The 23,556-nt window shown below is 34.3% G+C and overlaps 2 protein-coding genes across 3 annotated transcripts in view; both read right to left on the minus strand.

Annotated features, from left to right (window-relative positions):
* SPAG16 (sperm associated antigen 16) overlaps positions 1-23,556 on the minus strand; it is a 1,004,778-nt gene that overhangs the window by 876,143 nt on the left and 105,079 nt on the right. The window lies entirely within an intron of this gene.
* Positions 10,445-11,986, minus strand: LOC125173236 (securin-like). Its single transcript, XM_047872138.1, is given in 2 exon segments — positions 10,445-11,062; positions 11,065-11,986. Coding segments are annotated over 2 exon segments (603 nt in total). The 5' UTR covers positions 11,111-11,986; the 3' UTR covers positions 10,445-10,505.

Consider the following 23,556-nt stretch of genomic DNA (forward strand, 5'->3'; position numbering starts at 1 on the left):
TACTGGCACAAAAATTAACATACACCAATAGAATAGAATAGAAAACCAGTAATGGATCCACATTTTATGGTAAAGTAATCTTTGACAAGGAAGGAAAAAAAAATATCTGATGGAAAAATAATAAGTCTCTTCAACAAATGGTGTTGGGAAAACTGGACGATAAAAGAATGAGACTAGACCACTGTCTTACACCATACAAAAAATAAATTCAAAATACATGAAAGACCTAAATGTGAGGCCTGGAAACATAAAAATCCTAGAGAACACAGGCAGTAACTTCTCTGACATTGGCTGTAGCAACTTCTTTCTAGATATGTCTCCTGAGGTAAGGGAAACAAAAGCAAAAATTGACAATTGGAACTTCATCAAAATAAAAAGCTTCTGCACTGTGAAAGAAACAATCAACGAAACTAAAAGGCAGCATATGGAATGAGAGATGATATTTGAAAATGACATACTGGAAACGGTTAGTATCCAAACTCTATAAAGAACTTATCAAATGCAAGACCCCCCAAAAATGAATAATCCAGTTAAGAAATGGGTAGAAAACATGGATAGACATTTTTCCAAAGAAGGCACACAGATGGCAACAGACACGTGAAAAGGTGCTCAACATCACTCCTCATCAGGGAAATACAAATCAAAACTACAATAAGGTATCACTTCACACTTTTCAGAATAGCTAAAATCAACAACACACACACACACACACACACACACACACACACACACACACACAAAATAACAGATACTAAAGAGAGTGTGGAGAAAGGGGAACTTTCTTGCACTGTTGGTGGGAATGCAAATTGGTGCAGTCATTCTGGAAAACAGTATGGAAGTTCCTCAAAAAAGTTAAAAGTAGAATACCCTATGATTCAGCAGTTGCACTACTAGCTATTTACCCAAAGAATATAAAAATACAATTTCAAAGGGATACATGCACCTTGGTATTTATAGCAGCATTATCTACAGTACCCAAATTGTGAAAACAGCCAAAGTGTCTATTGACGGATGAATGGATAAAGAAGAGGTGGTGTGTATATATATTTTTTCAGCCAGAAAAATAATGAAATCTTGCCATATGCAATGACTGGATGGAGCTAGAAAGTATTATGCTAAGTGAAATAAGTCAGTCAGAGAAAAACAAATACCACATAATTCCACTCATGTGGAACTTAGGATACAAAACAAATGAGCAATGGGAAAAAAAAAGAGAGGGGGCAAACCAAGAAACAGACTCTTAACTAAGAGGACAAACTAATGGTTACCAGAGGGAAGGGGAATAGAGGGATGCAGGAATGGGTTAAATGGGTGAAGGGGATTAAGGAGTGCACTTGTTGTGATGAGACCGGGTGATGTATGGAATTTTTCAATCACTACATTGTATACCTGAAACTAATATTACACTGTATGTTAACTAACTGGAATTTAAATAAAAACTATTTTTTTAAGTATGGTTATAAAAAAAAAAGGTGGGGAAAAAGTCCACAATAGAGGTTACTGAGATTACTAAAATTATGGATAAGTAGTATCATAAACACTTGGATTTGCTCAGTCTCTTACTTCCGGAAATTCACCTCCCTCTTTTTCTGAGCCATAGAATCTTTTTAGCTTATTCTTTCCTGCTTCATCATTTTGATTATTTTCTTTAAACTTGTTCCTCTGCACAAATAGCCACCTTTCTTTTTTCACAAAATTTCTCCCTTACTTTCTAGAGCACCAAGTAGTTTTCTGTTTTTATATGGGGGTGTTTGCTAAAACGTCAAAAGACAGACTTTGATTATAAAACAACGCACGGAAAAATTTGCTGAAAATTACTTGTACGATGTTAGTAAGATGAAATTTTGTAAGCGTATGCATATGAGTATAGATATTTCAATTCTGAGGAATCTAAAAGACTTAAGCTCACACATAAGATGATCTACCATGGCTCTTCCAACAAGGATCTTGGCGAGGGTGGATGTATGTCTGTTGCAGCTTGGGACAGAGAGAAAAGAAGGACTTCCTGTTGCCCATTTAAGGTTTAATCAGTATGACTTATTTTGAGGGGAAGATTTTTAAAATTTTTTCATGATTTTATGGAAACAATATTTATCCATTTATATTAAGATGTTTTGTTTTGTCTTTTCTGGTACGTACCCAAATGTTCTTTCACACATTGTGGTGCATGAATAAAACGTGTTACACTTCTATAATAATCATTTGACTTCAACCCATTTCTGACTTCAATATGAGAATCCCCATTCCCTCCCTGACCCATGCAAATGCATATTCTCCTTCCATTTACCAAATCGACTTCCTGGCCATTGATATTCTCAGTCACAGTGATTTCCCCAGTCACACATACTCAGTAATTCTCCCTTAGCAAAGTTTGGGATTAAAGTGTATACCATTGATTATTTGAGGTTTTCCAGGCTATAGATCACAAATGGAGTAGAAGAGGTAAAGACTTTGGGGAACACTTGAAATGCAAGAAGAACATGATTTAAAAAGTACATAATTACAGAATTCAAACTCTTCCAAATATATGACCAGCAAAAGATGTGAAAAATCTTAATAACAATACTATTATGAAAAATAATATAATATTTTTAAATGCCTTATGCAAAAAAGTACATTTAAATTTTTCATTTCCTCGGGTAATCTTTGGATTATAATAATAAGTTTTATCACATTCTTTAATAAATTTAATAAATCATAAGAGAACATCAAGGCTCTCTTTAGTTACTAAGATAAGAAAAATGGGTAAAAATTCAAATTTTGGACAAATTTTATTATCTAGCATTTGCTAAATAGGTAGGTCTGAAATCTAGATTTCAAAAAATAAAACATTGAAATGACTTTTTCCACTAAATTAGAATTACTTCTAGATGTTTTCATAGTCTTTAAAATGAGCCTGAAAGTTTACAACACAGAATCAGTCAAAACCATCAGAGACAGACAAAGTACAATTTAGACCTCTAAAAGAAGTGTGTCTCTAATATACAGGAAGAATATGTTTCAGAATAGAATGAAACCGTAACTGATTAGTTGAATGCAATCTAATGAAGCAACTTGTACTTGGGTTACAAAATTTCATCCATTCTAATCGGGCAGTAAAAAACAAGGTAATAAGAGATATGATTTAAACCCAGGGGTATGCAGAAGCTGACCACTCCATTTTTAGGTCTGGGTGTGCATTATATAGTAACTATGAAAGAGATCAGCTTGTAATGAGACTTATGAGGAAAAACTGCCTTATATGGTGGCAGTAACAAATCTTGCTACCTAGCCAGAATCAGGCTGCTCAGAAAGTCATTCCTAAGCAAAGTAATTGTCCACCTGACAACCAAATATCTTTCATTCTAAGAAAAATGTGACTGCTAATAGAGATGAAGAAATAAATCTAACCTATGAAATGAATTTGGGGTCATATTCCAAAGATATTCTGAAGATATCACATCTAGAATACAAATACAGTGTCAACTTCAATCATATTAACTATTTTTAAGTATGTAGAAAGCAAAGTTATAAATTGCAAGATGATAATTTTGATACTTTTCTACAGAATAAAAGAAAAATATATATTAAAAACCAAAGGAAATAAATAATATTTAAAATGTTTAAGCATTAGGGGATCCTGGATGGCTCAATCAGTTAGGCATCCAACTTCGGCTCAGGTCATGATCTCACGGTTTGTGAGTTCAAGCCCCACGTCAGACTCTGTGCTGACAGTTCAGAGCCTGGAGCCTGCTTTGGATTCTGTGTCTCCCTCCGTCTCTGTCCCTCCCCTGCCCGTGCTCTGTCTTTCTCTCTCTCTCAAAAATAAAATAAAAACACTTTAAAAATTTTTAATGTTTAAGAATTAGAATCTTGGAATGAAATATATACTATTATCTTAAAATAATAGACCAAAAACAAAGCATTGAAATTATTACAGAAAAACTTTTCTGGATTTTCTGTTACATAAAACTATCATAATAATCTACATAGTGAACAGAAAAAAAAACTGCAGATAATATGGCTATGACCTCAATTTCACTGGAAGACTATGGTTATGCATTTCCACATGCCATTAGGGAAGGGTATAGTGGGGATTCTTGCTGTGTATATTATTTTCATACTAAAGTATTAATAGTCACCATAAAGACATGAAGTATAAGAGGGAGGAGGAAGAGAGGGATAGGAATAGGAAAGAGGGAAAGAGAGACATGCAGAGAGAATGAGAATAGATTTTAAATTCTGTCAGAAATCAACTCACTTTTTAATACAGAATCACTTCTGCTTCCTCCTGAGATGTTTTTGGATACGAGTGCAAACAACGTAAAAATCTGCCTATATGTTTCCCCTGATGTGCTTATACTCTTCCTGTAGAACATAGGAATAATTGTCATTCCCTCACTTTACCCATTCTACTTTGAGTCTGGGCCTGAAGAGTAAGATAAGTTCTTACTCTTCCCCTCAGTCCCCACCTGGTGCCTGAGTCCCTCAAATCAGAGCCAGGGGCCTTTCTCTGACCTCTGGCCTCTCAAACGCAGCCCCAACAGGCAGATATCCACTGCCCCTATCCTTAAGGGTCTCATCCTTCAAAATTCTGCACATGCACCCACCATCTCACTCACCAAATTCCTATCTCATTAATATTACAAATTATAAAACAATGTGATTAAACTAAAAAGGCTAAAATTTCATACATTGATTTTGAGTATGTCCAGAAACAATATTACACATTGATTATGGTAATTTGTTATTATAATATGCTAAACATACACTGCCACTGCAGAATAGCTTTAGAGTCAGATCTAATTTTAAATCCCAGTTCTCTCACATAATAGTTCTTTATATTCATACACTCAAAAATCATTATTGTAGCCAGATACTATGATAGGTTGGAGAAAAAGCAATGAGCAAACAGATATCGGCTCTCTAGTCTTTCAGAGCTTAGAATGAGGGAAAAACACACTAATCAAGGATTTTACTAATAAATGAAGAATTATAAACTGAGATAATGTCCTAAGAAGAAAAGAAACAAGGGTGTAGGTTCTGTGAGGTAGAGAATGACCAAAGAACCTGACCTAGAGTGAATGATCAGGGAAAAATTTCCCTGAGGAAATGATGTTTGTGCTGATATCTAAAGGGAAATAGAATGAATTAATTAGAGCCTTTAAAGCTGTTAATTCAAAAAGATCTCTCCAAAAGGAAACTCAAATTCTAATATTATATATATATATATATATATATATTGCTTACTAGATTGCTAGTTCATTAAAAGGGGTATTAAAGAATATGAATGAACTACCAGATGAAGAGATACCAAATGCAAGATATGCCTTTGGAGTTTGAGGCCTGGGATGAGGATGCATTCTGGTTCACCAACCTGAAGCTTCTGTACTGTATTTTTTCATTTTACATAAATAATAATAGACAAAAAAAATTTATTTGGTGAATAAGTTCTACTGGGCTAGTTGACACAATATGCCACCTTTCAAAGGCAGGTGATTTTAAGTTGGGTAAGGACATATGCAAAGGCTTGTCACAAGGAGGGAAATGATATATAAGACCACCTGAAGAAGGACAATGGGAACTTGGTGAAAGATTTGGTAAGCAATGGTAGGGCCAGAACTTCTTACTAGCACATATCTGAAAATAAAACCGAATTGGGTCAGAGAGCCAAAAAATTGAGATAGATTGAAAGATAAAGAGAGACAGAGATGCAGAGTTGAAGAGAGAAAAAAGCATGATAGCACTGCTTGAACCTTTCAGATTCAACTTCCTTAAATCCAGAACTGGCATGTGAGATTCTCAATCACATTAATGAATGATTTCCCATCTTTTAGGTAAAACCAGCTACTTGAGTTTTTTTTTTTTTTTTTTTTTTAATTTTTTTTTTAAACATTTATTTATTTTTGAGACAGAGAGAGACAGAGCATGAGCAGGGGAGGGTCAGAGAGAGAGGGAGACACAGAATCAGAAGCAGGCTCCAGGCTCTGAGCTGTCAGCCCAGAGCCCGACGCGGGGCTCGAACTCACGGACCTCGAGATCGTGACCTGAGCTGAAGTCGGCCGCTTAACCGACTGAGCCACCCAGGCGCCCCTACTTGAGTTTTTATTCAAGCTGGTTTGAGATGGGTTCCCATCACTAGCAACCAAAAGAATGTGAACTGACAGTGATTGAAGGGCCCAAACTTTATACTGTATTAACTAATGAAAGCTAGATAACCATTCTGCATTAACATAAAGTGAGCAAGAAAGACAGCATGAGGAATAAGATAAAGTAACAGGCAGGGAAAACCCGTTGATATCAGTGTACAATAAATCAAGATTTACCAAGCATCTGCCTAATTCAATCACTCAAATTTCTCCAAATATGCAAAATATATATATATTAAGGAATGACTGTGGGGTTGGGGTACAAACATATAGCTCAATGAAGTAGAACAAGTCAAGGACCTGTAAGATTGAAGTATTTATGGAGACACTGAAGTCACCCTTATTTTGACAGGATCTATGGTAGAATAAATTGGGTTTAAGAAAGAACACAAAGCTTAAAAAGGGAAATGACAAAAATTTTAAGAAATAATTTAAAAATATAGGTTCTTATTATATAGTAACAATAAAAGGCTTGCCATGTTCTGAGTTACTGACTAAATGCTATGCAGACACTTTAGTATTTAAATCTAATAAAAGTTATTAAAAGGGGGATATTATAATCCTGATTTTATAGATGATAAATTGAAGGTCAGAGAAATTAATTTCCTCAGGTCCCAAAGTTAGTAAGGGATAAGGCATGGACAACATGACTCTAAACCTCATACTTCTGATCAAAAAGCTTAAAGACTAAGAGTGTTACCATTTTTGCATAGTATTTTGTTCTCTGCTGAGGATGAAAAGACTTCAAATCAAGAAATGTAAAAAATTTACTCCAAGGGTGCCATTAGTGACTACTAATGCAAATATTCCCATAAAAGAACCAAAACTTAATAGTATTTAAAGAGGAATTAAATGGTATTAGAAAAGGAAAGTCATTTCAGATAAAGATTTGCTGGTTATGGGTAACATGAAAAATTCAACGTATAATACAATACGATTAGTATTTTGACCCTCAAATAACTCATAAGCTACCTGAGTGAATAAGACATTACATTTAATGGCATGATAAGAGTGAAGCAATCTAATAATACAATTTTATTAAAAAAATTTTATTTGTGTTAAATTATATAGATTCAATGATACAGTATCAAAAGTGTACAGTACTACACATTTTTCTAAGTGCCCAATGTGTTCATTGTTTGACATATGGGGCTCAAATAAATTTGACTGTTTTCAGAAGAAAGCAACACTGATCTTTTCTGTCATCTCCCTTCTTTCTCAAGGCCACCACTACCCACAGACATTTCCTCTCACTAGCTCAAGTATTAAAACCCCTAAAATTATTTTCAATTGCCACTCACATCCTACACATCACTGATGAAAAGCTGTAGCAAAATGTGTTTAAGTAATTTAAACAGCTGATAAATAACAGTTTGGACTAAAACTCAGGGCTTATGACTCAAAGACTTTCCGCTGTACTTTGAGCTACATCTGACTGACTGGAAATTTGAGAATGACTTAGGTCTCAAAACTCTAGTTCATCAGCACATAGGAATTAAAAGATACAAAGGATATAGGGAATAAAAGACATTTCTGCCTTTTATAGAAGGGAAAGAGGGTAACAAAGAGAAAGTTGAACTGGTTCCAAAGACTAGTGTTAAATTATTTGTCCAAGATTATAGAGCTTGCAAGTAGTACTAGGATTATTAAGAGAGCATGGACATACATCTTAAAGATTGCCTACTCTGGCCCTAAATATATATTGTATGACCTTGTTATTTGATGGAACACATTAAAATAAATAATTTGATATACTCAAGTGAGCTCAGGCTTGTTTTCAGTCCCAAGTGATTGGTGCAATGTGACACAATTCTGTCATTTTATTTTATTTTATTTTTCAAAATTTCGTTTAAATTCTAATTAGTTAACATATAGTATAATATTAGTATCAGGAGTAGAATTTATTGATTTATCACTTACATATAACACCTGGTACTCAACACAAGTGCCCTCCTTGATACCCAACACCATTTAGCCCATCCCCCACCCATCTCCTTTTTGAGAAAGGAAACCATCAAAATCATAGAGGACAACAAAGGCAGCAATCTCTTTGACCTTGGCCAGAGCAACCTCTTTATGAACATGTCTCCAGAGGAAAGGCAAACAGAAGCAAAATAAAGTATTGGTACTTCACCAAGATAAAAAGCTTCTGCACAGTGAAGGAAACAATTAACAAACCTAAAAGGCAGTGTAAGGAATGGGAGAAGATATCTGCAAATGACATATCTGATAAAGTGTTAGTATCTGAAATCTATAAAGAACTTATCAAACTCAACACCCAAAAAACAAATAATCCGGTAAAAAAAAAAATGGGCAAAAGACATGAATAGATGTGGGGAATAAGCTTAGGATTTCCCCAGGCTTGCACTGATGGGTTAACAAGACATAAAGAATTAGAAAGCCATAGGATGTTCACACCCAAGTTTGGGTAAACAAGATTAGTGAATAGGTATAGAGAGGGCAGGGCAAAGGCCCCAATATAGAACAAAGGTATATGAGATAAACAAGATTAGGTATTCAGGGTAGAAATGCCCCCCAACTTAGTACTATAAAAGAAAGCTGCTTTCACAGGAAGGAAGGACAAAATTAGGTAAACAGGTTAAATAGGGCTAGAGACCATTGGGGTAGAAGGGCAATTGCCCAGAGCAGAGCTGATTAGCAAAAGAAAGGTGCCTTATTGACCTTGAGATAGCATGTACTGTCTTTCTAGTCCCCTAGAAAGTTTAGGTAAACAGAGGTGGTGCCTCATGTCTGCTGTAAACAACTTCCCCCCAACCCCCACCCTCAACAGGATTTTGCTTTGTTTTAACCCAAACCCCTTACCCCACATATCTCTAAAACCTTTTTTCCCTCACTCCCATGAGTAAATGTTCACAGTTTCATTGTCTCTTTGCGCATGTCCATCACCATGTTTATAAGCCTTCTAATCCTAATAAAAACGGAGCAAAGACCTTTAATCAGGGTTCTTGTCTTTTCCTGGACATTAGTCATCTCTCGAATTTTAATTCTGCATCCTGCTTTCTTGTTGGACAAGAAAGAACTCTAGATGCAAAGTCTATGACAAATACATTTTTCCAAAGAAGACATCCATATGACCAACAGACAATGTGAAAAGATGCTCAACATCACTCATCATCAAGGAAATACAAATCAAAACCATGATGAAATATTATCTCACACTTGTTAGAATGACTAAAATTAACAGCAAAAGAAACAACACATGTTGGCAAGGATGTGGAGAAATGGGAACTCTCCCATATTGCGTATTGGGAATGCAAACTGGTACAGCCACTCTAGAAAAGAGTATAGAGTTTATTCAAAAGTTAAAAATAGAACTACCCTATGAGCCAGAAATTGAACTATTATTTACCCAAAGGATACAAAATACTGATTCCAAGGGGTATATTCACCCTGATGTTTATAGCAGCATTATCAACAATAGCCTAATCATGGAAAGAACCCAAATGATGAAAGGATAAAGAAGACATTGTGTGTGTGTGTGTGTGTGTGTGTGTATACACATATACATACAACGGAATATTACTCAGCCATCAAAAAGAATGGAATCTTGCCATTTGCAATGGCATGGATGGAGCTGGAGTGTATTATGCTAAGTGAAGTAAATCAGTCAGAGGAAGACAAATACCATATGAATTTAAGAAATAAAACAGATTAACACAGGGGGAGGGGAAAAAAAGAGAGAGAAGGAAATCATAAGAGACTCTTAACCACAGAGATCAAACTGAGGACTGCTACAGGGGTGGTGGGTTGGGAATTCTCAGTCTTTTTAGATTTAATCAATATTAAATCAAATTATATTGAGTGCCATGTGCATGAAAAATAACCAAATAACTAAATTAAATAATCATTTATCACTAAGTACATTTTACCCCGCAGTTTTTCCATATCAGCTTTAATTATTTGCTTAATTTAACTGCATAATGAGACAGGGCTTTTATTTTATGTTTGTTTCAAGTTTTTATTTAAATTAGATTTAGTTAACATATAGTGCAACACTGGTTTCAGGAGTAGAATTTAGTAATTCATGACTTAAATATAACACTTAAAATTTTTTTTTAGGAAGAGTCTATTAAAGGATTTCTTTATTAATACAAAACATACAAACTATTAAGTGCTAAGAAATTTAAATATCTAGGGGCGCCTGGGTGGCGCAGTCGGTTAAGCGTCCGACTTCAGCCAGGTCACGATCTCGCAATCCATGAGTTCGAGCCCCGCGTCAGGCTCTGGGCTGATGGCTCAGAGCCTGGAGCCTGTTTCCGTTTCTGTGTCTCCCTCTCTCTCTGCCCCTCCCCCGTTCATGCTCTGTCCCAAAAGTAAATAAACGTTGAAAAAAAAATTAAAAAAAAAAAAAGAAATTTAAATATCTAAGTCATAACAAACAGGTGGCAATTCAACATCCAGGGTCGACAGAACGCTTAGAGACTGCAACAGATTAGACTCCCATGGTTGAGAGGGCATCTTCAGAGGTGAAGGGGGGCCCAGGTGTAACAGCTTTTCAAGTTCCCTCTCCTCATCAAGGATCATGAGAGGCACTCCATTCAAGGGGAGGTGTGCAATCTGGTGCTCTTCAGGCAGGTCAAAATTCTCAAAATCTAAAGGATTGAAGGGAAAGAATTTTTCTATTTCAGGATAGGTGTCATCCGAGGCTGGAACAGTGCTTTTTGCTTTGACAGTCTTCTCAGTTACCTTTTTGGCAGAGAAGTTTGGCTGCTTCTGTTTGAGAGGTCCATTGTTCTTTACTGAATTTTCGGTGGCTCTGTTGACAGTTCCCAAAGCCCTTCTGGTAACTTTAGGCAAGGTTGCTTGAGCATCCAACATTTTGCCTACTTGTGGTGTTGAAACCTGAGATCTCCCACCTAAAGTTTTGACTGGAGGCTTAGACCGCAGCTTCTGCCCGTCCCTGGGAGCCACATGGTGCCCGGTTCTCCATTTTCCTTATCAACAAAGATCAGGGTAGCCATTCTGGATCAGGACCACTCGGTTCGCGCATGTAAGAGCCAACAAGAGCATTACAAGTAGAGTTTTTATTTTCTGCTCAGCACTATTTCCCTCAAGATCACTATCTAGAAAATAAGATGCACCATTTCTTAGATGAATTTTATATCCAGCAAAGAAAGTTAGATTTGCACTGGATATTTTAATGTTAGCCATTTTCTAGAACAATCTTTCATGAACTATCATTAAAAATCACACAAGATATTCAGTTTGACAACTAGAGTTGGGATACCCTGGAATATACTCTTATAATTTAATATAGCAATTATCCCTGAAGAGTAGCATTGTTGTCCTTGCTTTTAATGCTTTGAGGAAACAAATCCAATATGAATTATTTGAAATTTAATCTTTAACTTCATTCATATTAAAAGGGGAAAAAAAACTTTGGCCATTCATTCCAGGAACAAAATATCAAGCAAAATATTTTAATAAGCATGGCCTTTTAATGGGTGTGGCATATACATATATGCCAATTCTAAACTTTTAAAGATCAGTTTATGGAGAAAATTTATGGAGTTAATGGTAATACAAGAGAAGGTTATAATATCTGCCTTCTAGAAAGAGAGTAAAAATATGGATAAAACATCATTATAGAAACTAGTCAGCAGTGCTAATATATAAGTCAAATTTTTGTGAACATTTTTTCTATATAAATTATAGATTTTCTAAATCTACAATCTAATGAAAAATGAGCCATAGGAAAGAAGAGAGCTGGATTTTAACCTCATACCAGATATGCCAAAATAAATTCCAGATAAACTAAAGATACAAATGTAAAATATAGGGGTGCTTGGGTGGTTCCATCAGGTAAGTCAGACTTCGGCTCAGGTCATGATCTCCCAATTCATGGGTTCGACCCCTGCACTGGGCTCTGTGATGACAGCTCAAAGCCTGGAGCCTGCTTCGGATTCTGTGTCTCCCTCTCTCTCTGCCCCTCCCCCACTCATGCTCGCTCTCTCTCTCTCTCTCTCTCTCTCTCTCTCTCTCTCTTTCAAAAATAAATAAACATTAAAAAATTTTTAAAAAGCAAATGTAAAATATAAAATTATAAAAGTATCTGCAGAAAATTTTGGTGATTATTATAGTATTTGAATGAAGAAGAACTTTTATGAAAATTTCAAGAAAAAATCCAATAAAATGACAGATGAATTTGACAAAATATTAAAATCTTCTTTGGTGAACACTATCCTAATACAATTGAAAATAATAGTAGAAAACTGTCAATAAAATTATTTTCATTATACATAGAAGACAGGAGGTTAGTATCCTTATTCAATAACTAAAATTTATAAATTAAATAGAAAGTAAATAAATGACGTGCAAATATTTCATTAAATATTAATTATAAATGGCCAATAAACATAAGAAAATGTTTAATTCACAAATAATCCAACATTTTTCTTTTGTTCTACTGCAAATTTGATAAACACATATTGGTGAGAACTGGAAAAATGAGCACTTCCTCCTTTTTAGGAGAAGTATATTTTCTGAGGTAAATTTTGCAGAGTATACATATTTTACATGAATATACTGCTGGACAGAGAAATTCCAGTTAGAGAAAGTTATACTATGATAATGTAGCAAAGGTCTTCATATTTGCCATTCAACTCCACTTCCCCTTGTCCTGGTCTCAGCAGTTATATTGTGCTTGAAGAAATTATTCCTGTATTAGCAAGCAGTCTTGGTTGGAGTCATCCAAGACATGGTACCTTCCAAGGACAGACCCAATTTAAGCTGGCAAGATACTTCTCTGTAGAAAGTTAACATTGAGCCAGTTGACATAAAAACTGAGAAAGAACAGAATTTAGTCATCCCAAGAGTACAATACTGTGGCTTCTCTTCTTTCAAACTTTTATTTGTATGACTTACTCATTTCCTTCCAATAAATTGTTATCCTTTCACTAAGTTGACTAAGTTTATGCTGCTTACAACCACAAAGCCATGACAAAGAAATCAATAATTGACTAAAGATATATGTGCAAGGGTTTTAGTGGCACTTATTTACAATGTCAAGGAAATATAGAAGAAAGTTTAAATATTAAAGATTTATGTTCTTTTTTTTAATGTTTGTTTTTTGTTTTTGTTTTTGTTTTGTTTTTTTTTTTTTTTTTTTTTGAGAGAGAGACAGATCATGAGCAGGGGAGGGGCAGAAAGAGAGAGATGGAGATACAGAATTCAAAGCAGGCTCCAGGCTCTGAGCTATCAGCACAGAACCCAACATAGGGCTCAAACTCATGAACTTCAAGATAATGACCTCAGCTGAAGTCAGACATTTAACCAACTGAGCCACACAGGCGCCCCTCAAAGATTTATGCTCTAAATAAATTATGCTACACCCAAATAATGTCATGCTAGGCAATTATTAAAGACAATTATGTGAAACAGCAGTGACTGACATGGAAGGATGTACTTCTATTACTTTGGAGTTCTTCTACAATAAAGCGTTGTCCTTTCTCCTTTATATACTTATTTAGTCACCTGTTTAAGTTTATTGATAACAGTACTGACTCGTGTATATTTATTACTCTTGGAGTTATAAAACAATACCATGTTATTTGTCCAAACTGTTACAGCTTTGGTTACTGGTAGCTCCTTCAAGTTAACTTCTATTTCCTGTGTCCCTTTGATATGCCCACGTGTTTTTGTCCTTTGCTTTCTGGCAATACAGTATACTACAGGCTCATTATATATATGTTCCTGCTCCAACCCTAGCATCAGTTCTCCAGAGAACCCTGTTCCCTTTCATTGATAAACGGATACCACCATTTTTTACAGAGTAAAATAACATATCAGCATATAAAACAAGATTACAGATCTTTAAAACTCATTAATTAATGAGCTAAGAAATCATATAGAATGTTAACATAATAGTATATAGAATGTTAGTATTACAGTAAAAGTAGAGATATAGAACTTTTGCTGCAACAAGGTTAGACATCAACCACACATTCTCCTCCTGCCTTGAGTGTCTCCTTTATTTCTGACAAAAACACTAGACAAATTCCTGACCCCAAAGGCCACAATTCCTGCTTGTTTTCAAAGACTCTCTGAACTAACTATAAACGTTCCCCTAACCCATAGTAAGGAAATCAATAAAATTTGCAGGCCAGATTCCCAGCCTACCAGAAGTTTCCTTCCTAAGCAAAAACCCAAGGAGGAAGACAAGCCCCTGAACAAGACCTCTAAAATCCCAGGTTCTCAAATGTCAATTTCTGTAAGGATGTCTTTAAAAAACTGAATAGTATAGTATCTCTAGAGTGGGTCTCCACCTGTGTAAACAGAATATCAGCCAGCTCATACTGGTATGTAAATGTGCCATGTATTTTCATATCATTAGAGTCATTTAGGTATCAGGAAATCAACATGTTCAAAGTTAAAGATTGGCTATTAAACAAAAAATAGAGAGGTATACTTTAAAATAAGCTATAATATCTAAAAAAAAGATAACTCCTTCAGTAAATTAGCTATAAAGAGAAGACTGCTCATTTCATTAATTGAGGTTTTTTCAATAATGTATTTCAATATGACTCTGCTAATTCAAAGAACAATTGTGTCCATCTTGTCATATTAAGTCATAAAGTCAGGTTTTAAAATGAGTATGATTAAATATAGATTGAAATTGTTGGGTCTATAATGGGTAAAATGACATATTCTTTCACAGAAACTATTTCATTTTTAAAAGACATTTCATCTTCTCTTGTGTCTGCTGATAATAATGACTTGGCCTAAAGTATCTTATGAAGCACCTAAGTGTTTTTGAGCCCTTCCTTTCCCATACTTCTTCCCACTTTTTGTTTTTTCCAATCTCTTTTCTCATGTTGCCCCTGCAAGGCTCAAAGCATTCACTATAATACTGAGTGGACTTACTTTCCTCTAAAATAACCCCTTGCTCCATCTCCTTTTCTCACTATCTCTAGAGTAGGTATATAGGGAAATAAAGTTTTCCATGAGAAGTGCCCTTCAAGCTCCTTCTTCATATCTTAAAATTTAATAACCTTTAAGGCCAATTCTGAATACAGGAAATGTACACAGGTAAAATGCTCTGTAAACATAAGGTATCTTTGATAATACTAGTTTTCACTAAGGACCTTCATTATAATAAGGCAAATGTGGGAAAACTATAATGAGGAGAAAGCAAAGGCTTTCTTGAGGCAATCTTGAATTTGAGCTTAGCTTTGCCCCATACTAATTGGATGATCTGGAAAAAATTAATAAAACTTCCTGGGCTTTAGTATCCTTATCTACAAAATGGAAATAACATCTCCTCTTTCAGGACTGTTGAAAGAACCAAAATTAAATAACATATTTAAAGTATCTGTATTGGCATTGCAATTTTAGTGATAACAGCTAACAACTGAGACAGAAACTGTTATAAAACAGTTTAAGCTTCACAACCACGATATGTGGTAGGTACAATTGTTAGCCCCTTTTTAGAGATGAAGATATGAAGTCACAGAGGATCTAGTTAATTGAACCAAGGCCACACAGCTATTATGTGAGCAAGCTAGCATCTGAGTACAAGTACTATCACTCTCTCCAGAGTCTTTGATCTTCAAAGCACTGCTATACTGTCATTAATTTTACGGCAACCTTGCCTTGTATTGAAATATTTTAGTATAGTAAATAAATACTAAATATTTTAGTATTTATTGGGCACGTCTAATATTGGGAGTTGAACATAAAAAGAGTAAAGCTAGGTTTGGTCTATGTATGGGAATTTCCTTCTGCATACTCATTTCTATCCTTGGAGAAATAGGAGCTAAGACATTCAAGTTTTAGGTAGCAAGAATGTATTAGCTCAAAATGAAGCACAAAATTAAAGTCAATTTTGTTCTGGTCAACCAAACCCAGAGAGAAGAATGATCTATTTCCACAAATAGATGCTAAACCAATGGTAACTAAACTGTGATTCTTCAGCCTGAGTCTTGTGAGGAAATAGGTCACTAAAAGACACACCTGTCATATTTGAAGCAACAGCCTGGAGAAAGAAGTACTAGTAAGAAGATATCCTTACTGTGATAGGTAAGAGCTGAGGCAGGGAGGAGAAGTACTTAGAAAGTGTGAGCTGTTATCATAGACTGAGGCTGCTATTGGTGATGTTATTTCCACTTCTGGAGGCTAAGGCTCTGAGATCAAATGCTAGCCCTCAGGTTTGCACCAAGATGAGAAAGACGGTACACAGAGGGCTAATCTTTGATCTAGAGAAAACATTAACTCCATGCCAGTCAAGGAGTAAAATACACAATCTACAGGAATCTTCTATATTGGGTCCGTAATTAGAAATGGCACACCAGGGTGTATGGGGGCAGTCATAGAAGAAAGTGGCACTGTGATATTTGGTACCATTTCATGTATTCCTATCCATGTACCAAATAAATAGCCAGGTGGTTCTCTGTGTATGTGAACACGTATGCTTAGGGCTATTATTTCCTTTTTTTTTTTTCCTAAGTGCTTTTAGAAAAGCATGATTAAATTTTGAAAAAGAATTTTTAAAAATGAACCAAAAGTTACCAAAGTTAACCCAGAAGACATTCTATAGCAAATATTTAATGCTTCTAGAAGCTCTAAAAGGGTATTAGGTTATTTAAAGAACTATAAGAGCCTTATGTAACAGAATAATGCAATATATGGTTGCACAAAATAACCTTGGGAAACTTATTTAATTCTTTCAAGAGTATTAAGGCAACTCATATTCCTATATTCACTCCTTCATTGCTGCATAAATTCTAAAATCCCTTCTTGGCGTTTGTCTTTTAAAATAAAAATATGTATATATGTCTTCCAGTTTACAATAACAATCTTGTGAGTGATAATGCACTCGTTTTGCTTCATATAGCACACCATTTTCTTCTACTCTCTTTTTGTCATCTCAAAAATGGGCAATATCTGTCTCTGAAGAAAAATACAGCATATGAAGTATGAGCACACTCTCTAAGGATTATCTGACAATGTCTTGTGATAGATTATTCCAAACAATACATATAACTGCTCTTATCCTTCATCATCACATCAAATGCATCATTTATCTAGGGTTTATTTTTCCATGAAGAGTAAGTTCCAAAAGAAGGCAATAAACATCACTGCAATTTTGACATGCATTACAAATGTCAGCGGGAAATACGTCACGTGTTAGGCAACAATGGAACGAAGATATGGTGTAAATGAAAATTTTAACTAATATATATTGCTTTTACTATTGTTTCATATTTGATAAAGTATATGTATAATTTAACTTTATCCTGTATCAACTGAGAAGGCAATAATATCCTTAGGGATTACTATAAATGCAATATCATTTGTTAATATGCTTTAGGAGCAGGAAGAAAACTACATATTAGTAGTTGCCCTACTCCATTCTTTTGAATGTGAAAATCTCACCTAGAGATCAAGTTGCTGCAGTAGTTGAAATAAAATGTGTCCTTAATATGACTTGTTCACAGTGATCTCGTACATTATTAAATGATCATTTTGACGTTGAACATGTTTTAAATCACACTTTCAGTTCAAAACCTATAATCTAATGTACCAAACCACAAGGTAGTCCATATAACAATAAGCAGTAACAATTAGCATATACATAATGTAAATGGTTACTAGTGAACTAGGAATTTATCCAAAGGATACAGGAGTGCTGATTCAAAAGGGCACAAGTACCCCAATGATTATAGCAGTGCTTTCAACAATAGCCAAATCATGGAAAGAGCCTAAATGTCCATCAACTGATGAATGGATAGAGAAGACACAGTTTTATATACAATGGAATACTACTTGGCAATGAGAAAGAATGAAATCATTCCATTTGCAGCAATGTGGATGGAACTGGAAGGTATTGTGCTGAGTGAAATAAGTCAGAGAAAGACAGATATTCTGTTAAGTTTCTCAAGTTCCACATATATATTTTCACTCATATGTGGAACTTGAGAAACGTAACAGAAAACCATGGGTGAAGGAAAGGGGAAAAAATAGTTACAGAGAGGGAGGGAGGCAAACCATAAGAGACTTTTAAATACAGAGAACAAACTGAGGGTTAATTGGCAGGTGGGAAGAGGGGAAAATGGGTGATGGGCATTGAGGAGGGCACTTGCTGTGATGAGCACTGGATGTTGTATGTATGCAATGAACTATGGGAATCTACCCCCAAAACCAAAAGCACACTTTACACACTGTATGTTAGCCAATTGGACAATCAATTATATTTAAAAAAATAGCCATGAGTGGCTTTAATGCACAATTATTTTAAAGGGAAAAACAATATTCATTCTAAAAAAATGTGCACCTTTTAAATGTTATCGGACCTCATTGTTTCTTGAAGACCCGCCAGGTCACAAGCGCCATACAAATATTATAAAATTCAGAATATGATCCTTTTTTATAAATACCTTCCTTCTTGCCCTTATTTTTATTTGGCCTCAATTCATGCTACTAAAATAATCTTCTAAGTAAGAGCATATTAGGGAGAAAAATGGTGGTATAATGGGAAGGGCAGTGGATAAAATATTTAATATAAAGAAAAATAAAAGGTATAATTCCACAAAGATAAAGAAAACAAAATGGAGAATCGAGAACAAGAAAGACTGATTGAAAAATACTGAGACAGGAAGCAAAGAAAGGGAACTTCGGCCTAGAATTCTCACAGAGGGGGTACAGTTCAAAGAGAACTACCTTGATCTACATATCCACAGAGAGACTGGGACTAGGAAAAAGCAAGCAATCTTTAGAATAGCAGTGAGAAAAGGGGCTAAAAATATAGAGCTCACTGCTCTACACAGAACAATTAGCTCCCCTTTACTCCCATTTCTCATCTCTATTCCTACCCCTACCATACTATTACTGCATCATAGAATGATCAGGAGCTAGGTAATTAGATCTTGAGGGGAAAAATGTTCTTTTCTAAAGAACTGATCAAAATGCTGGAAAAACTAAGAACTAAGTCAATCAATAATTAGTATAATTAATATAGATGTTGGTATCCCAAAGCAAAGCCCCCTGAATTCTGTCATTTAAAAGCCCTAGAGCAAATGATCAGCTGCTTACCCATGCATCCTATATCAAGTTTGCCAGTGGACAAACCCAACTAATCCACCAAGAGATCCGGCTGAGGTTTTATATTGAATCATTCTTAAAAGAAAACATACAATCAATAAACAGAAGCCACTTGAGAATCCTGCACCATTACAGAAGGCAAAACATATTTAAAAAATAATAGCAAGATTCCAGATAAAAGAGTAGTGCCAGGGTCAAAAGATATTACCAAAAAATCTAATTATTGCATTCATTAAGAATACATTGCATCCATTAAGATCAAGTAAGCAAGAATAAGAGGTCATGGAAAAAATTCCAAAATAAGAAAGAACTACCTGAAATAAAATGCCTCATTCTCAAAATAAAAATTTTCAGTAGAAACTAAGATGTGAAATACAAAAGAACATATAAGTGAAACAGAGGATTAATACACAGGAAGACTAAAAAACAACTAAGAGTTCCAACAAAAGACAACAGATAAAAATATAAAAAGTATTTGTCAGACAAATGAATCTACAAAGTCGAATTGCCCTCCTAAGTGATAAATAAGTTGACTTAAAAAGGGAAAACAAAAACCCTAGCATCTAGACTTATAGTAAAATTTCTGAAAACCACCAGTCACAGAAGAAAAGAGGATTAGATTGGTTTCAGACTCACTATTAGCATCATTGGATGGTAGAACACAGCAGATCCATTCATTCAAAATTCTTTGCCAAAATTTTTCAGTCTGGAATTTCATCTTTGGCCAAAATTTAGATTAGCAAAAATTGCATATTTTCTTACAAAGTTAAGAAAGTACATTAGCAAAATGCAAATGAACCCCAGTAAAAAGGAAACAAAATATCCACCCAAGAAAGCAGCAAATGGAAATACCAGGATGATATCTGAACAGTAGACCTAGGGAGTAACCACTCCTGACAGAACTGGAAGGAAGAAGATCTCCAGGAAAATGCTAAAGCCAGACAGTGTGAAGAGTAGATTTCATAAATAAATAATGATATGACTGAGAGTTTGCAAAAACTTTAGGACACAATAAAGGAACAGAATAAGAGGAAATACAAAGGCAAAGAGAAACTTTTAAAAAATGAAAATCTGCACTGGAAATTCAGCATCCAAATATAAATCAATCAATTGTTATTAGAACAGAAAATCAGTGGGCTTCAAAAGAAAAATGTAATATACTCTAGGTACTAGACATAAAAATTAGAAGTATGGAAAATAAGTATACATTTATTCTTTCCACAGGAAACTATAAAGGTAATTACAGCTTTAAGTTGAAAAATCTATACCAAAAAAAAGCATGCTACAAATATGAAGAAAAATAATATCTGGCTTAATTTTGAGTATTCACTGGGGTGTGAAAACAGGACACTATATACGTGGACATTCTATTTTGAGTATCCCCAAAGATCTAAAATGAAAGGAAAAAAATTTATTGTCAGAACTACTTGGCTCCATATATATATATATATATATATATATATATATATATATATAATGACAGCAATAGAAGAGGAGTTCGCTACTGTTCAATTTTTAGAAACAACCTAGAGACAGAGAACAAAAGATGTAAAAATTGGTTACAGATTAGAATGTAAATGTTATCAATCTTGAAAAAATAGAATATCGCTGCTAACAGATGTTAGGAAATGGAAGGGAGAATGAGAGGTAAAAGAATGGAGAGGAGCTGTAATAGTGTGATCTTACAAAGGAAAGACACAAGAAATACTATAGTTGCATGAATACAAAGATTTAAGTATGTCAGCTGTTATTAAGCATTTTATTCCATTTATAAGGAAAAATAGAGTGATATAACTATATCAAGAGAAGAACAAGAAGGTTAAAATAGTAAGTGATCTAAATTTTCAAACAACATAGTAGAAGTCAAGTAATTAATAATATCTGAAGTTGGTAAGTCAAAAAAAAAACACTAAATTGGAAGGAAAGATCATTGATTTAAATAAGAATCAAGGATACACTTTTTCATATGAAAACACAATAAGTGAAAAAGGTGTTTCCAAATTAGGCATAATATGGTCCCATTTTTGCGAAACCAAAATAAGCAATGCATATGTTAACTGTGCATTAACAATCGTGTACTTTTAACACATATATTGCCACCTAAATAAAGAGTGAACTATTTGCTCAAATGATAATAATAACTACCTCAGAGTTTCATCACACAAAGATCTGCCCCTAATGCATTTTGAGAATCTGCGTAAATAGCAGTGTATGGCTCACAGACAATTCATGTGTGTGTGACAGAATCAGGCTATACTCAAAGTCTCCCCCTCTTCTACAGACTAGAATGTTGGAAATATAACTTATTTAGATTCCTTGGAGAACTTAAAATCTTTCCCATACTCCACCCCACCCCACCACCCTACTCCCCCACTGAGTAAGGGGCTTCTGGTGCTTCTGTTTTCTGGCAACTTCAGGCCAGTAAACTCACTACACATGGTGTCCTGCACATCCAGGTGACCATTTAAGATGTTTGACCCTTCTGGCTTTCTACTCTCTTGTCTCTTCATCTCATCTTCATGCTCTTACATGTTTGATCAAACCTTTCCATTGCATGCTCAAGTCATTCATATTCTGTGGTTAACACACTCCTCTGTTCTCAACATGTTCACAAAGTACTATCTTTAGCTTAATGGGAACCAGTTTCCATCCCACAGGCCCTCGTCTCTCATTGCAGTGGAGGGTCTTCATTTCCTCATACCAAAAAAATTAAATTTCCAATGAGAGTAGATAAAATAATAAAGTAACTGCATGCAGTTTATAAACCTATTCTTCCGCTACAAAGTTTCCACTATCTGATTCATGAAAAGAAGTAAAAAAATAATTTTTGGAAAATAGAAAACTACTGAAAAATGTGAGAAAATGGCAGTAGGTAGGAACAGGGATACCAAGGAAGAGGAAGAATCTTGGTTTTGAGGATTTTACATGCTAGATCAAATGGTTTTTATACTCAGGAAGATAAATAATTTTATCTATTTGATTCTAAACTGCCAACTTTGGCATGTAAATACAAATATATATATACTAATATATACTAATATATATACTAATATATACTAGTATACAAATATATACTAATACTACATTATATACAAAATAGACTAATCCACTATTCTTTTGCCATTAGTTGAAAGAAGTTGAACTTAAGGCAAGCTCCCTTTTGATGACCTATAATTTTATTTCACATTGTGCCTCTTCTTGTTATCTAAATCTAAAGTTCCTTTTTTCATATTACTTCAACTCTTAGAGACTTTATACTAAGTAAATGTACTTCCCAAACTCATCTTTTTTTTTTCTCCACTTATCCTTTCTAGGATAACTCTAATTAAAAGCTAACATTATCCATGGGATATAAAATATTTTAGTTCCAAATAAAGCACTTAAATTTGTTATGATTTTCCTTCATAGATTAAAAATAGATAACCACTTACTTGTATTCTCTCAAAAGATATCAAATGGGAATCATAATTGCTAAATTAAATATTGGCTTTTGACTGCAGCAATATATAACTAAATATTCTGAAGAATATTTCTACTAAAAAACTAAAAACTAAGTTAAAAAATACACACACACACACACACACACACACACACACACAATACACACATGTTAAGATGGGTTGCTAGGATGACAAATACCAAAACCAGAACTGCAATCCTGAGACTAAGCTTGAGGTCCACCATACTATAGAGAATCAGAATCTTAGGGACATTTAAAGAAATAAAAGAAATACAAACAAGTACAAGCAACAACAAACTAGCAATAATTATCAAGAATAGTCTTTAAAAAACCAATGTAGCTTTTATAAGTAAAAGGCAAACTGTTTACATATAAAAACATAAGGATAGAATTTAAAAGAAATTCAACATATATAGAGAACTAGAAGAATGAAGAAATTTCTGAGAATGCAGCACAGGAAGACACAAATACAAAATGTGTAAAAAAGTAGTTAAGAAATATAGAAGATAGAGTGAGACAGTATAACCTATATCTAATTGTATCCCTAGATAGAATGAATTTTTAAAAATGGAAGAAAAGCATTATTTACTGCAATAATGAGTGGGATATTTAAGATATGACAAATGATATGTTACCCAAATACAGGAATCATAATATATTCCATGGAAAATGAAATAATATTATACCTATTATGAACAAAGAAGACAAAGTTGAAATAAATATCTTAAATTTAAAGCAAAAATAAAATAAAATAAAAATACAGGTTTTTATCTCAAAGAGGTTGAGATCATACCATGCAAACTTTCTGACCATAATGCTATGAAACTTGAAGTCACACATGAAAAAAAAATTTGGAGAAACCACAAATATATGGAGGTTAAACAACAGGCTACTAAACAATGAATGGGT

Source organism: Prionailurus viverrinus, chromosome C1 (genome assembly GCF_022837055.1).
Source record: "Prionailurus viverrinus isolate Anna chromosome C1, UM_Priviv_1.0, whole genome shotgun sequence".
Lineage (NCBI taxonomy): Eukaryota > Metazoa > Chordata > Mammalia > Carnivora > Felidae > Prionailurus > Prionailurus viverrinus.